Source organism: Lepidochelys olivacea, assembly GCF_965140295.1.
Source record: "Lepidochelys olivacea isolate rLepOli2 genome assembly, chromosome: 6".
In the NCBI taxonomy this organism is placed as follows: domain Eukaryota; kingdom Metazoa; phylum Chordata; order Testudines; family Cheloniidae; genus Lepidochelys; species Lepidochelys olivacea.
In genome coordinates this window covers 96037651-96050657 of record NC_140416.1, presented here as the reverse complement: position 1 = coordinate 96050657, position 13007 = coordinate 96037651, and the positions used below count along the sequence as shown (strand labels likewise).

Here is a 13007-nt window from a genome sequence, read left to right as displayed (position 1 = left end):
TGCAAAGCTTGTAACTTTGTTAGTTTTGGAAGTTGTTGATAGCAAATGACTTTGGAATATAGGTGTAGTGCTGCATTCAGAATATATTCTATGAAGTTGAAATCTTCACTTTTTTTATCAGAAAACAGCCATTCCTTACATGATTTTATTTAATATTTTATTTTAGAATTTGGAGCCTAATAGACCATGCATTGATTGCACGGTGCAATATGGAAGAACCAATTCGCTGTGCAGCTGTTAGTACTGATGGAATCCATCTTGCACTTGGCATGAAGGATGGCTCTTTCACTGTACTTCGAGTCAGGTAGGTACAAAGATTAGAAAATTATAAATAAATTATAAACTTTTTCTTAAGTAATCTGTGCATATTTCTGTTTTGTTTTATGTAGAAAACATGCTAAGAAAGCATTTAAACTTTAATTTTAAACACAGGTTCACAGGCTATTTATGTCTAGTCGTTACTCTGAAAGCATATTAAGAAAAGTACATTTGTACAAGGAATAGTAAATTTCTGAATTCAGAAGAAAATTTTGTCAGGCACATTCTTGAAACAGTGAGCTTGACAACAAGATGATATTCTCTTTTGTGCTTGTGACATATTTTCTTTCTCCCTTACAGGGATATGACAGAGGTTGTTCATATTAAAGATAGGAAAGAAGCCATTCATGAATTAAAATATTCACCAGATGGGACTTTCCTTGCTGTTGGCTCCAATGACAGCTCTGTTGATATTTATGGTGTTGTTCAGCGGTACAAAAAGGTTGGGGAATGTGTTGGATCTGTAAGTTTCATCACTCATATGGACTGGTCTTCAGACAGTAAATATTTACAGACCAATGATGGCAGTGGGAAAAGACTTTTTTACAAGATGCCAAGTAAGATTTTGTATTTTTATAATTTACTTTATTTTATAAATTCAATCCACAGTATATAGTTAATAAATCTTGGTTTGAAACATTAAGTTGTCAAGGGCATGGAAACTGAACAAAAATGTTATGGACCAAGTAATTATTCAGTGGATAACATGTATGAGAAAATTAGAGACTTGTCCATAAATAGTCTGCCCATTCAGATTTGTCTTCATATTCTAGACTGTTACAGTACTCTGGCTTGGGTAACTAAGCATTTCTGAGCCATAATTGCTTAATTTTAATTAAATATTCTTATCTTTCTCTTATTAGCAGCATGTTTGCTTTATTACAGTGTTATTTAAAAAAAATATTTGAAACCATTTTTTTAAAATCAGTGGATCGTTCTGAAGAATATGTCTCCTCCTCCCACCTTTTAAAAAAAGATTAATTCTTCTTTGAGTGGTTGCACATCTCTTCCACTTAGGTGTGTTTATGTCCAGTGCACCTGAGCCAGACAGTTCTCTGTAGCAATACCTGTCAGTGTGGAAAATACTTTCTGCACTTCCTCGTGGCCCCAGGCAAGTGTATACAGGGTGACCCGCTCCATCCTCTCCTTCTGTTCTTCTAACAAGCAGCTAGAGGCAGTGAGAAACTCCTTGTGCTCTGTCATGGTTTTCCCTCTCATATTGAGATGTTTCTCTTTTGTAAACAGATCATTCACAAGTGCAAATAGTGAGACAGTAGTACCCATTTTAACAATTCTTTATTGTTTAATCATTTTGTGGGTTTTTTTTTCTGCACCCTGCAAACAGAGATCTCTTCCTTTCAGACTGAGAGGTTATGCCAGGACCTCTGGAGTTTACTCATTGCCTCTCTTGCGAAGTGTCTGAGATCATAAAATCCCATACCTGTCCTGCTGGAAGTGCCTCTCCACTTCTCTCAAAAATCTGAAAAAGCTTAATCCTTCCACTGTGAAAAGAGGAAGTACTCCTTGTCTCTGGGTTCCTTTCACAAAGAATTGAGACCTAAATTTGTCACAAAATCCAAAAAGAGCACTTCATGTCTTAAAAAGGCCACTGAAGTGTCTCTAAGAACATTCCTCATGATCTGCTCAGTGCTGAGGTTAGACCAAGAGCTTCAGCTCCGTGCTCCCCTGGCATCCGTCATTCCATCTCTCAATTCCAGTGACTGGTATGCTGCTCTCAATCTCCAAAATGCCTGCTTTCATTTGACAACCCATCCAAACCATAGAAAGTACCTGAAGTTTGTAGGCCTTCATTGCCAATATACTGTCCTCCTTTTTGGTCTGTCATCTGCTCTAGGGGTGTTTACCAAATGCATGGCAATAGGAGCAGCTCACCTCAGAAACATTGGCATTCAGGTATTCCCTTACCTGGACAATTGAGTTGTCTGTGACTATTCCAGAGATCAAGTAGAGAGTCTTCACCTCAGATGCTTACAGGGATGGCTGAAGTCTGTGTATCATCCAGTCAAGTATTCTCTGGATTCCAATTCACATACCTGCAAGAGTGCTTTCCTGACTGAACTGTTGGAAAGACTAATCAACATTTTCAGGGGTGTGCCCTTTCCCACTCCTTTTCCATCCCTGACCTTGACTACGGAGGTGTGTCAGGGCACATCACTCACCACTGGGCTGGTGCCTTCTCCTAGTCACTCTGAGCATTGCTCGAGGCCAACAACCCTCCCCCTCCTTAGTTTGCACACCATCACTTTGTCTCTGCATTCACTTGCAGCCCCCCTTGTAGTCTCAGGAACCTCAATGCCCTCTTCCTGGTTTGGCCCTCTGGCTATGTCACTATCCATGTTTTCTCCCTTTCGGGGGTCTTACCGTGCCTCAGTGGGTCACAGCTAAGAATGCCAAATTCAGGATATACTCTTGAGAAATAAGGCAGACTCACCCAAAATTGGTAGTTAGTCTATCATTGGATTATACCGAGCCAGTAAGAAGAATGAATTTCTGTATCACCACACTAGTTAACAAGAAGTCAAAAATGCGATCTCCTTAGGCTTTCCAGTCCTTGGCTCACCACCTAGACACACTGGGCTTTATGATGAGTGGTTACTGAAAACAATTTAATCAGATGTAGGGTCCTTCCAATCCCAAGGGATCAGCCTCTTAGCCTGGTCAATATATAACTCAGATATTACCCAATAATCACACTGATGCCAATCCTTTAGTAGCTAAAAATTAAAGGTTTAATAATATAAAAAAGAAGGAAAAGAGGGTTATTGAATGATTAAAGGATAAGAACATAAGAATGGCCATACTGGGTCAGACCAAAGGTCCATCCAGCCCAGTATCCTGTCTACCGACAATGGCCAATGCCAGGTGCCCCAGAGGGAGTGAACCTAACAGGTAATGATAAAGTGATCTCTCTCCTGCCATCCATCTCCACCCTCTGACAAACAGAGGCTAGGTATACCATTCCTTACCCATCCTGGCTAATAGCCATTAATGGACTTAACTTCCATGAATTTATCCAGTTCTCTTTTCAATCCTGTTATAGTCCTAGCCTTCAGAACCTCCTCATGCAAGGAGTTCCACAGGTTGACTGTGCTCTGAGTGAAGAACTTCCTTTTATTTGTTTTAAAGCTGCTGCCCATTAATTTCATTTGGTGGCCCCTAGTTCTTATATTATGGGAACAAGTAAATAACTTTTCCTTATTCATTTTCTCCACACCACTCATGATTTTATATACCTTTATCATATCCCCCCTTAGTCTCCTCTTTTCCAAGCTAAAAAGTCCTAGCCTCTTTAATCTCTCCTCATATGGGACCCGTTCCAAACCCTGAATCATTGTAGTTGCCCTCTTCTGAACCTTTTCTAATGCCAGTATATCTTTTTTGAGATGAGGACCACATCTCTACGCAGTATTCAAGATGTGGGCGTACCATGGATTTATATAAGGGGAATAAGATATTCTCCATCTTATTCTCTATCCCTTTTTTAATTATTCCTAACATCCCGTTTGCTTTTTTGACTGCTGCTGCACACTGCGTGGACATCTTCAAGGAACTATCCACAATAACTCCAAGATCTTTATCCTGATTAGTTGTAGCTAAATTAGCCCCCATCATATTGTATGTATAGTTGGGGTTATTTTTCCAATGTGCATTACTTTACATTTATCCACATTAAATTTCATTTGCCATTTGTTACGCAATCACGTAGTTTTGTGAGATCTTTTTGAAGTTCTTCATAGTCTGCTTTGGTCTTAACTATCTTGAGCAGTTTAGTATCATCTGCAGACTTTGCCACTTCACTGTTTACCCCTTTCTCCAGATCGTTTATGAATAAGTTGAATAGGATGGATCCTAGGAACTGACCCTTGGGGAACACCACTAGTTGCCCGTCTCCATTATGAAAATTTACCATTTATTCCTACCCTTTGTTCCCTGTCTTTTAACCAGTTCTCAATCCATGAAAGGATCATCCCGATTATCCCATGACAACTTAATTTACGTAAGAGCCTTTGGTGAGGGATCTTGTCAAAGGCTTTCTGGAAATCTAAGTACAATATGTCCACTGGATCCCCCTTGTCCACATGCTTGTTGACCCCCTCAAAAAACTCTAATAGATTAGTAAGACATGATCTCACTTTACAGAAACCATGTTGACTTTTGCATAACAATTTATGTTCTTCTATGTGTCTGACAATTTTATTCTTTACTATTGTTTCAACTAATTTGCCCGGTACTGACGTTAGATTTACCGGTCTGTAATTGCCAGGATCACCTCTAGAGCCTTTCTTAAATATTGGTGTTACATTAGCTATCTTCCAGTCCTTGGGTACAGAAGCTGATTTAAAGGACAGGTTACAAACCATAGTTAATAATTCCGCAATTTCACATTTGAGTTCTTTCAGAACTCTTGGGTGAATGCCATCTGGTCCTGGTGACTTGTTACTGTTAAGTTTCTCAATTAATTCCAAAACCTCCTCTAGTGACACTTCAAACTGTGACAATTCCTCAGATTTGTCACCTACAAAAGCTCAGGTTTTGGGAATCTCCCTAACATCTGCAGCCGTGAAGACTGAAACAAAGAATTAATTTAGTTTCTCTGCGATGACTTTATCCTCTTTAAGTGCTCCTTTTGTATCTCGATCGTCTAGGGACCCCACTGGCTGGTTAGCAGGCTTCCTGCTTCTGATGTACTTAAAAAAACATTTTGTTATTACTTTTTGAGTTTTTGGCTAGCTGTTCTTCAAACTCCTTTTTGGTTTTTCTTATTACATTTTTTACATTTAATTGAGCAGTGTTTATGCTCCTTTCTATTACCTCACTAGGATTTGACTTCTACTTTTTAAAAGATGCCTTTTTATCTCTCACTGCTTCTTTTACATGGTTGTTAAGCCACAGTGGCTCTTTTTTAGTTCTTCCACTGTGTTTTTTAATTTGGGGTATACATTTAAGTTGAGCCTCTATTATGGTGTCTTTGAAAAGTGTCCATGCAGCTTGCAGGGATTTCACTCTAGCCCAGAGGTGAGCAAACTACGGCCTGCAGGCCACATCCGGCCTGCGGGCCTGTCCTGCCCGGCCCCTGAGCTCCTGGCCTGGGAGGCTAGCCCCCAGCCCCTCCCCTGCTGTCCCTCCTCCCCCGCAGCCTCAGCACGCTGAGCCACCGGCACAATGCTCTGGGTGGCCGGGCAACACAGTTGCAGAGTCGCGGCCTGACTCTGTGGTCTGGGCGGCGCGGTAAGGGGGCGGGGGGGTTGGATAGAGGGCAGGGGAGTTGAGGGGGGTGGTCAGAGAATGGGATGTGGATTGGGGTCAGGGCAGTCAGAAGGCGGGGAACAGGGGGGTTGGATGGGGCAGGGGTCCCGGGGGGCAAGTCAGGAATGAGAGGGCGGGTTGGATGGGGCAGCAGGGGGCAGCTAGGGGTGGGGGGTCTGGGGGGGGTCAGCGGACAGGGAACAGGGAGTGGTGGATGGGGTAAGAGTCCTGGGGGGGCTGTCAGGGAACAGGGTGGGTTGGATGGGGCAGGAGTCCTGGGGGAGCCATCAGAGGGCAAGAAGCGGGGGGGGGAGTCAGATAGGAGGCGGGGGCTGGGCCGTGCCTGGCTGTTTGGGGAGACACAACCTCCCCTAACTGGCCCTCAATAAAATTTTGGAAACCCGATGTGGCCCTCAGGCCAAAAAGTTTGCCCATCCCTGCTCTAGTCACTGTATCTTTTAATTTCTGTTTAACTAACCTCCTCATTTTTGCATAATTCCCCTTTCTGAAATTAAATGCCACAGTGTTGGGATGTTGAGGTGTTCTTCCCACCACAGGAATGTTAAATGTTATTATATTATGGTCACTATTTCCAAGCGGTCCTGTTATAGTTACCTCTTGGACCAGATCCTGTGCTCCACTCTCTCTCTCACATATAGTGCCACTCCGCCCCCCACACGACCTGTTCTGTCCTTCCAATGTATTTTGTACCCTGGAATGATTGTGTCCCATTGATTGTCCTCACTCCACCAGGTTTCTGTGATGCCTATTATATCAACATCCTCCTTTAACACGAGGCAGTCTAGTTCACCCATCTTATTATTTAGAGTTCTAACCTTTGTGTACAAGCACTTTAAAAAACTTGTCACTGTTTATTTGACTGCCCTTTTCTGATGTGTCAGATTCTTTATAGGAATGTTTCTTATCTGATCTGACCCATACTTTATCCTCTTCCATCCTCTCCTCCTGACTAAAACCTAGAGAATCTCTATCAATAGATTCTCCTCTAATAGAAGTCTCTGTCCGATCCATGTGCGTCTCTGCAGCAACCAACTTTCCCCCATCTCTTAGTTTAAAAACTGCTCTGCAACCTTTTTAATGTTAAGTGCCAGCAGTCTGGATCCACTTTGGTTTAGGTGGAGCCCATTCTTCCAGTATAGGTTCCCTCTATCCCATCATATACATACAAATGATTTTCAGTATTCATAGATCAGGATCACAGCAGTAATGGAATGAAGTGCTAGCTTGCAAAAGTCTCTCCGTGATCACCAAAACGGATTGGGAGTCATCAGTCCTTGTTTAGAGCGCCTTTGTTAGAAATCCAGTCCAGAGAAAGAAGCACGAAATGAAGACAAAATGGAGATGTCTCGGGTGTCTTTTTATATCCTCTGCGATGTCCATGGGATTTTACTGTCCCAAACAAAGCCCACAGACCTGTTTGTGGAAAGTTACTGGCCCAAGATGGAGTCCAGGGTCACGTGAGCATATTGCATGTCCTTACATGGTTTGCTGACTCACATGGGGGGACCGTTGGCCCCTTGGTGTCTGAGGCATCCTCAGGGAGAGCCCATTATTAGACTGAAGTGTCCTTAATGAGCCATCCACACATAGCTGTGTAGCCTTGATGTAAATCTATTTGTGAGGTATCACGCAGGAACAAACACATTTGAGATACAAATACAAAGCCAATATTCATAACTTTAGATACAAAAATGATACGTGGATTTAATCAGGATAATCCAACTTAAACAGATTCTCTGTTCAGATGCTTCTAGCACTTCTTCCAAAAGAGGTCTGTGACAAGCTCTATCTGGCCTTCCCTGACCCTTCTGCTGGAGGCGCCAGTACCCTGACACCTCTCTGCTCAGGCCAGCCTACCAAAAAAAGTAGTCTCCCAGAGGGAAGGGCCAGGAGGAGACACTGAACAATCAGGAGCCAGCAGGCCCATTAAGAAGGCTTGACCTTGAGAAGAAGGCAGAATTGAGTGAGACTGGGACACAGGAGGAGCTTCTCAGTATTAGCTCAGAACCTAGGGCCAGGTCATAGTCTTACCTTCAAGTGCTGCAATTAAGTGCTTGCCTTTGAGGTTTTGTTTGTTTATTTTAAGGCTCAGATAGGCAAATTCTGAGTTTATTTTTATTTAACTGTTTAAACAGTGACACTGAGCTGACAGTATAGGCTGCGTAACAGGACTCCAAAACTTACGGACTAAGGCATGGAGCGCCTGTAGTACCATGTTTGGCCCCACAGAGGGCGCTATGGAGCAACCCTGCTTACCACAACTTGGTACTAGAAGTGGGATTGACTCCTTCTGTCCATGGAGGAGAGCGTATGACTCTGGTTCAGTAGCAGCAGGTTCAGGCAGAGTCCCAGCAACTTTTCATGGAAGTACAAAAGGAGGTCTGGTGAACTACCCTGTTGCAACAAGCTGTGCTCCTTGAGCTACTGCAGCAGCAGTTCCCAGAGGCTATGCTTAGTGATGAGCTGCCAAAATCTGAAGAACCGGTTCCTTCAGTCGCTCCGGGTCTTTGGCGGCCCTGAGGCACCTGCCGCCAAAGACCCGGCGTGAGTGAAGGACCCGCTGCCAAAGTGCCGCCAAAGACCCGGAGCGCTGCCAGGTGAGTAAAAAGGGATTCTCAAGGGGAGCCTCCCCAGTCGAGAGCTCAGGCTGGCCGGACAGGACGGTCCTGCGGGCCAGATGTGGCCTGCGGGCCGGAGTTTGCCCAGCCCTTTAACAACCGGTTCTATACCGGCTTCTAAATTTAACATCCTGTTCGCGCAAACCGGTGCGAACCAGCTCCAGCTCACCAGTGGCTATGCTCAAGCGGAAAAATGGCCAGTCCTATTCCGAAGTGATGCTGTTGGGGCCAGGCACAGCCCTTTGCAGATTGGGACCCACTGATAATCCTGAGATGTACCTTGTAACATTTGAGTAGATGTCTCCTGCCCATCAGTTGGAAGAGACCAACTGAGTTGTGTGATTAGCTCCTTTTGTTTCTGGGGAAGCTCAGGTGGCTTACTAGGCCTCAGGTGATGAAGCTGCAAAGTAGTACGATACCGTGAAAGTCACCATTCTCATCCCCTGGGGGTATCACTAGAGATTTACTGGTGCCAGTTCCAGACAGAAACTTTCTCACTTGGGGCATGATCCTAGGTTGTGCCCCAGCAGCTAAAGAATTGGCCCACCCACTGGCTTTGTTCTCCATCTGAGATCATAGAGTCTGTGTTGTTCAAACAGTATCTACAGGTTTTGCTGGCTACCATTCAAACCTGGGTACACCAACACAACCCAGCATACTGACAGCTGCCGTCCAATTCAGGGGACTTTATGTCAGAAAGTTGGCCTGTCCAATGTGAGTGACCTAGGCCTAGTGAAGACTGACCCCAACCTCCTGAGGAATCAATCCGGGGCAGCAGGGCTGGGAGCTCCTGGAGTAGTCCCAGAATGAGGGGTACCCACCCGATAGACCCCAGAAGGCATCCGGCAACCACTGCAAGGGCTGTCAGAGGGGGATCGCATGGAGTCATTCCCAGGAGCAGGCTAAGGTGCTATCTGTTGTCAAATGGTCATCTATTTCTGCTGTGGGAAGCTGGGATGTGTCTGCTGCTTGTGCTCCCTCATGTAGTGTGATTTCACGGACTGTGGCTTGCAGAGTTCTGGGATCTCTTTGGCAGAACAGACTAGAACTGTTGCTGAGCATTTGTAGCTCCAGTAGTCCTAGGGGGCCAAACAATGTTGGGGCTAATAAATTTAAGGTGCTCCCAACCCCTAATCTGGGAGACCCTACTGGATCCTGGATAGCTACAGAAGGATGACCTGGTGCACATGAACAGTGTCCACGAGGACACTTATTCCTACTCCACAGCCTGGGTACATTGGAATTTAAGAGAGCAAGCTAGAATGCTTTTGGTCAGTGTAACTCCCAATTTGTCATGGGAGGTAATAATTGGGAAGGACTGACAACACTACTATCTCGCTGCTCAGTGAGACCAGACCAATTTCTGATCGTGGGCTCCAACCTCTGTGATGACTAGCCGGGAAGTCTTGGTTGCAAACAGCTCTGGCAGCTAACAAGTCAGCTGATAGCTCAACAGGACTGCCTCAGGATAGCCCTCTTCCCAAGCCTGCTGGCAGCTCAACAGGACTACTTTGGAATAATCCTTTTCTGGATATTGACCTAATGTTAGACAGGTTCTTTCATTTGGTCCAGGAACAATGAGGAGTTGACAGCATTAGCGAGATGTACACCCTGGTTGCAGTGGTTAATGGAACCATCACTAATGAGGCTCAGGCCTCCCAGTTTCCCCAATTTGATTTGCAAAATGACTTGCTCTCTACAGAGGAGAACAACACCTCGATGGGTGACTTACTTCACCAGCTCCTGGTGTCTCAAAACATTCGGAAAGAAGTACTATGGCTGGCACATGTAGTTCCCTTCATTGTTCCTTGGGAAGAGATATAACCCTCGAGTGGGTGCTGGCCAGATATTTTGGCCACAGATCTACCAATAAGTGGTGAGCTTTTGTGTGTCTTACCTTGAGTGCTAACAGTAGCATCTAAAGGAAACCTCTGGGCTCTCTTAATCCTCTTACCTCTCGTAAGTATGCCATTTGAGTGGGTAGGGATGGACATATTGGGGCATTTGGAAAAAAGTGCAAGGGAGCAACAATAGATCCAGATCATAGTGGATTATGCAGCCTATTACCCAGAGGTTGTTCCCTTCTTCTCAATTACTGCCAAAGCCATAGCCATGGCGTTTGTCTTTATTTTCACTCAAGACTCTTAAGCAAATGCTAAAAAAGTTTGTGAAGACGGACTACAGGGATTGGAAACAGCTGCTTCCCTATCTCCTCTTTGCAGTATGAGAGGTTCCCCAGGCCTCAACAGGCTTCTCACCCTTTTAACTCTTACATGGCCAATGGCCTCAACGAATCTTGGGTCTCCTTAAAGAGCAGCTGTCATGCTCTCAGAAATGTGTTTCAGTATATCCTACTAATGTGTGAGTGTCTTAAATGACTGGGACAACTTGTGAAGGAGACTCTCCTATGGGCCCAAAAAACCCAGGCCCAACAGTATAGTAAAGGTGTCTAGGAGAGGATTTTTCAGCCTAGGAGACCGCATGCTTCTGCTCCTCCCCAACGTGGAGAGCAAACTGCTGACCAAATTGTTGCACCCATATGAGGTTGTCCACTGAGTCAGAGACGTGAGTTATAAATTTCAATATTTGGACAAAAAGAAACACCAGATCTACCAAGTAAATATGTTAAAACCCTGGTGGGCTCAGGAAAACATACTTATAGATCTTGGGGAACTCCCTGAGGATCTGAGCCCTTAGACACAAGAAACAGACAGCCTTGAGGATGTGCTAGTAGCTTAAACTCTTGCCCCTAACTTGACACTGGCAAGCAAGGAATTTGTTGACATGGTTTCCTCCATTCAACTAGGTCATCAAATGCTGAATTCCAACCAACCCAGAGGTAAAAGTAGAACGTGGAACTTATCATATTCCTGAGTAACTCCATGGAATCATACACTGGGAAGTATGAGCCATGTTAGATCTTGGCATCTTTGAGGAGTCCAAAAGCTCCTAGTGTAGCCTGGTAATGCTGGTTCCCAAGCCAGATGGTACCACCCAATTTTGTATGGACTTCAGGAGGCGTAATACAGTGTCCCGATTTGATGTTTACTCAATGCAGTGTGTCAAACTTCTCAACGTTTATTTTTAGTACAAATTGGCAGTCCGCATGTGGTACACATGGCCTCTGTGCCAAAGTAATAAAAAAGGTAAGATTAACTTTGAATTCAATAAAATGTAAGTTTGGGATGCAGGAAATTTGGTACCTGGAGTATCTAATGGGGAATAGCCAGCTTTAACCACTGCAAGATAAGACAGAGGCCTTAAGAAGGACACCAGTACCCAGACCAACAAACAGGCATGGGCTTTCCTGAATCTGGCCAGGTATTATTATAGGTCCGTACCTCTTTTCACAATCCTTGCTTTCACAATCCATTGACAGGCCTCAAGAAGGCCACTGCACCCGGAACAGTCCAATGGACAACTGAATGTGACAAGACCTTTACAAAGATAAAAACTATCCTGTGCCAACATCCTGAACTCTAGTGTCCCAACTTCTCACTCCATTCTTAGTGCAAATGGTTGGTTCCTCACATGGTCTGGGAGCAGTACAGGTGCAAAATTGCAGGCTATGGAAAATCTTATACTGTACAAAAGTTGAAAACTGGAGTCACAAGAAATTAGATACGCCACCAGTGAGAGAGCGTGCCTGGCCATCAAATGGGCTATGGGGGTAATGTGTCATAATCTTTTAGGGGCTTCCCTTTTACCTAATAATAGACCATGAACCCATTAAATGGTTGAAGGAAATGAAGAACAGTAATCCTCACATTATTTTAGGGTGTTTGCCTTTCATATACAACCCCAATCTCATTCACAGGACCAACTTCTTTTCCCAGGATGATGGGGTTATTGCAGAAGGGGGAGATAGAGCTCTCAGGCCCATTCTGTGTGAGAAAATGTGTGACAGGGTCTGTCCAGGCTTTGTCTGCTACCTGCTGGAGGTGTCAGTGCCCTGACCACCTCACGCCCTGGCTCAGGCACTGCTACCAAAAAGACTTAGTCCTCCAAAGGCGTGGAAGGCCCAAGAGGAGATACTGACCAATCGGGAGCCAGCAGGCCAGTTAAGGAGGCTTGCCTTCTTCTCAGGGGTAAAGCTGGCTGAGATTGGAACACAGGAGGAGCTTCTCAGTACTAGCTCAGAACCCAGGGTCAGGTCAGGGCCTTGACTTCAAGCGCTGCAACTAAGGACTTGCCTTTTAAGATTTTGTTTGGTCATCTGAGTCTTTAAATAAACAAATTCAGTGTTTATTTTTGTTTAACTGTTTAGAGACTGATGCTAAGATTATGGCATGGGCTGCCCTTCTTCAAGCAGGCAGCCTAAACTTGTGCACTAAGGCAGGGGAACCTGCAGTATCATGCATGTTAAGGAGCAGTCCCATGAGCCACAGGGCATACTGTCCCTTCAGTACGGTCAAGTCCTTCACTCTAATCTGAACAGTCTTCACCTGACCTTTTGGCTATTGAATGGCTAGACCATACAGCAAAGAACTGTTATTTAGCTGCACAAAACATTTTGTTGAACAGCGGGAAACCATCTATTATGAGTACTTACCTGTGTAAGTGGAAACATTTTTTGTGTTGGGCTGAGACTCATAACTTGCTTCCCTCAGCTACAAAGATATAGGGGCATATAGGGGCATAGCGAGCAGATCGAGGGACGTGATCGTTCCCCTCTATTCGACATTGGTGAGGCCTCATCTGGAGTACTGTGTCCAGTTTTGGGCCCCACACTTCAAGAAGGATGTGGATAAATTGGAGAGAGTCCAGCGAAGGGCAACAAAA

General features: G+C 44.6%; 1 protein-coding gene across 1 annotated transcript in view; it reads left to right on the top strand.

Annotated features, from left to right (window-relative positions):
- EML5 (EMAP like 5) overlaps positions 1-13007 on the top strand; it is a 288831-nt gene that overhangs the window by 96546 nt on the left and 179278 nt on the right. Inside the window, exons 8-9 of the mRNA XM_084632418.1 lie at positions 167-304; positions 619-875. Of these exons, the coding sequence (XP_084488544.1) occupies positions 167-304; positions 619-875 (395 nt within the window). The remainder of the gene's footprint in view (positions 1-166; positions 305-618; positions 876-13007) is intronic.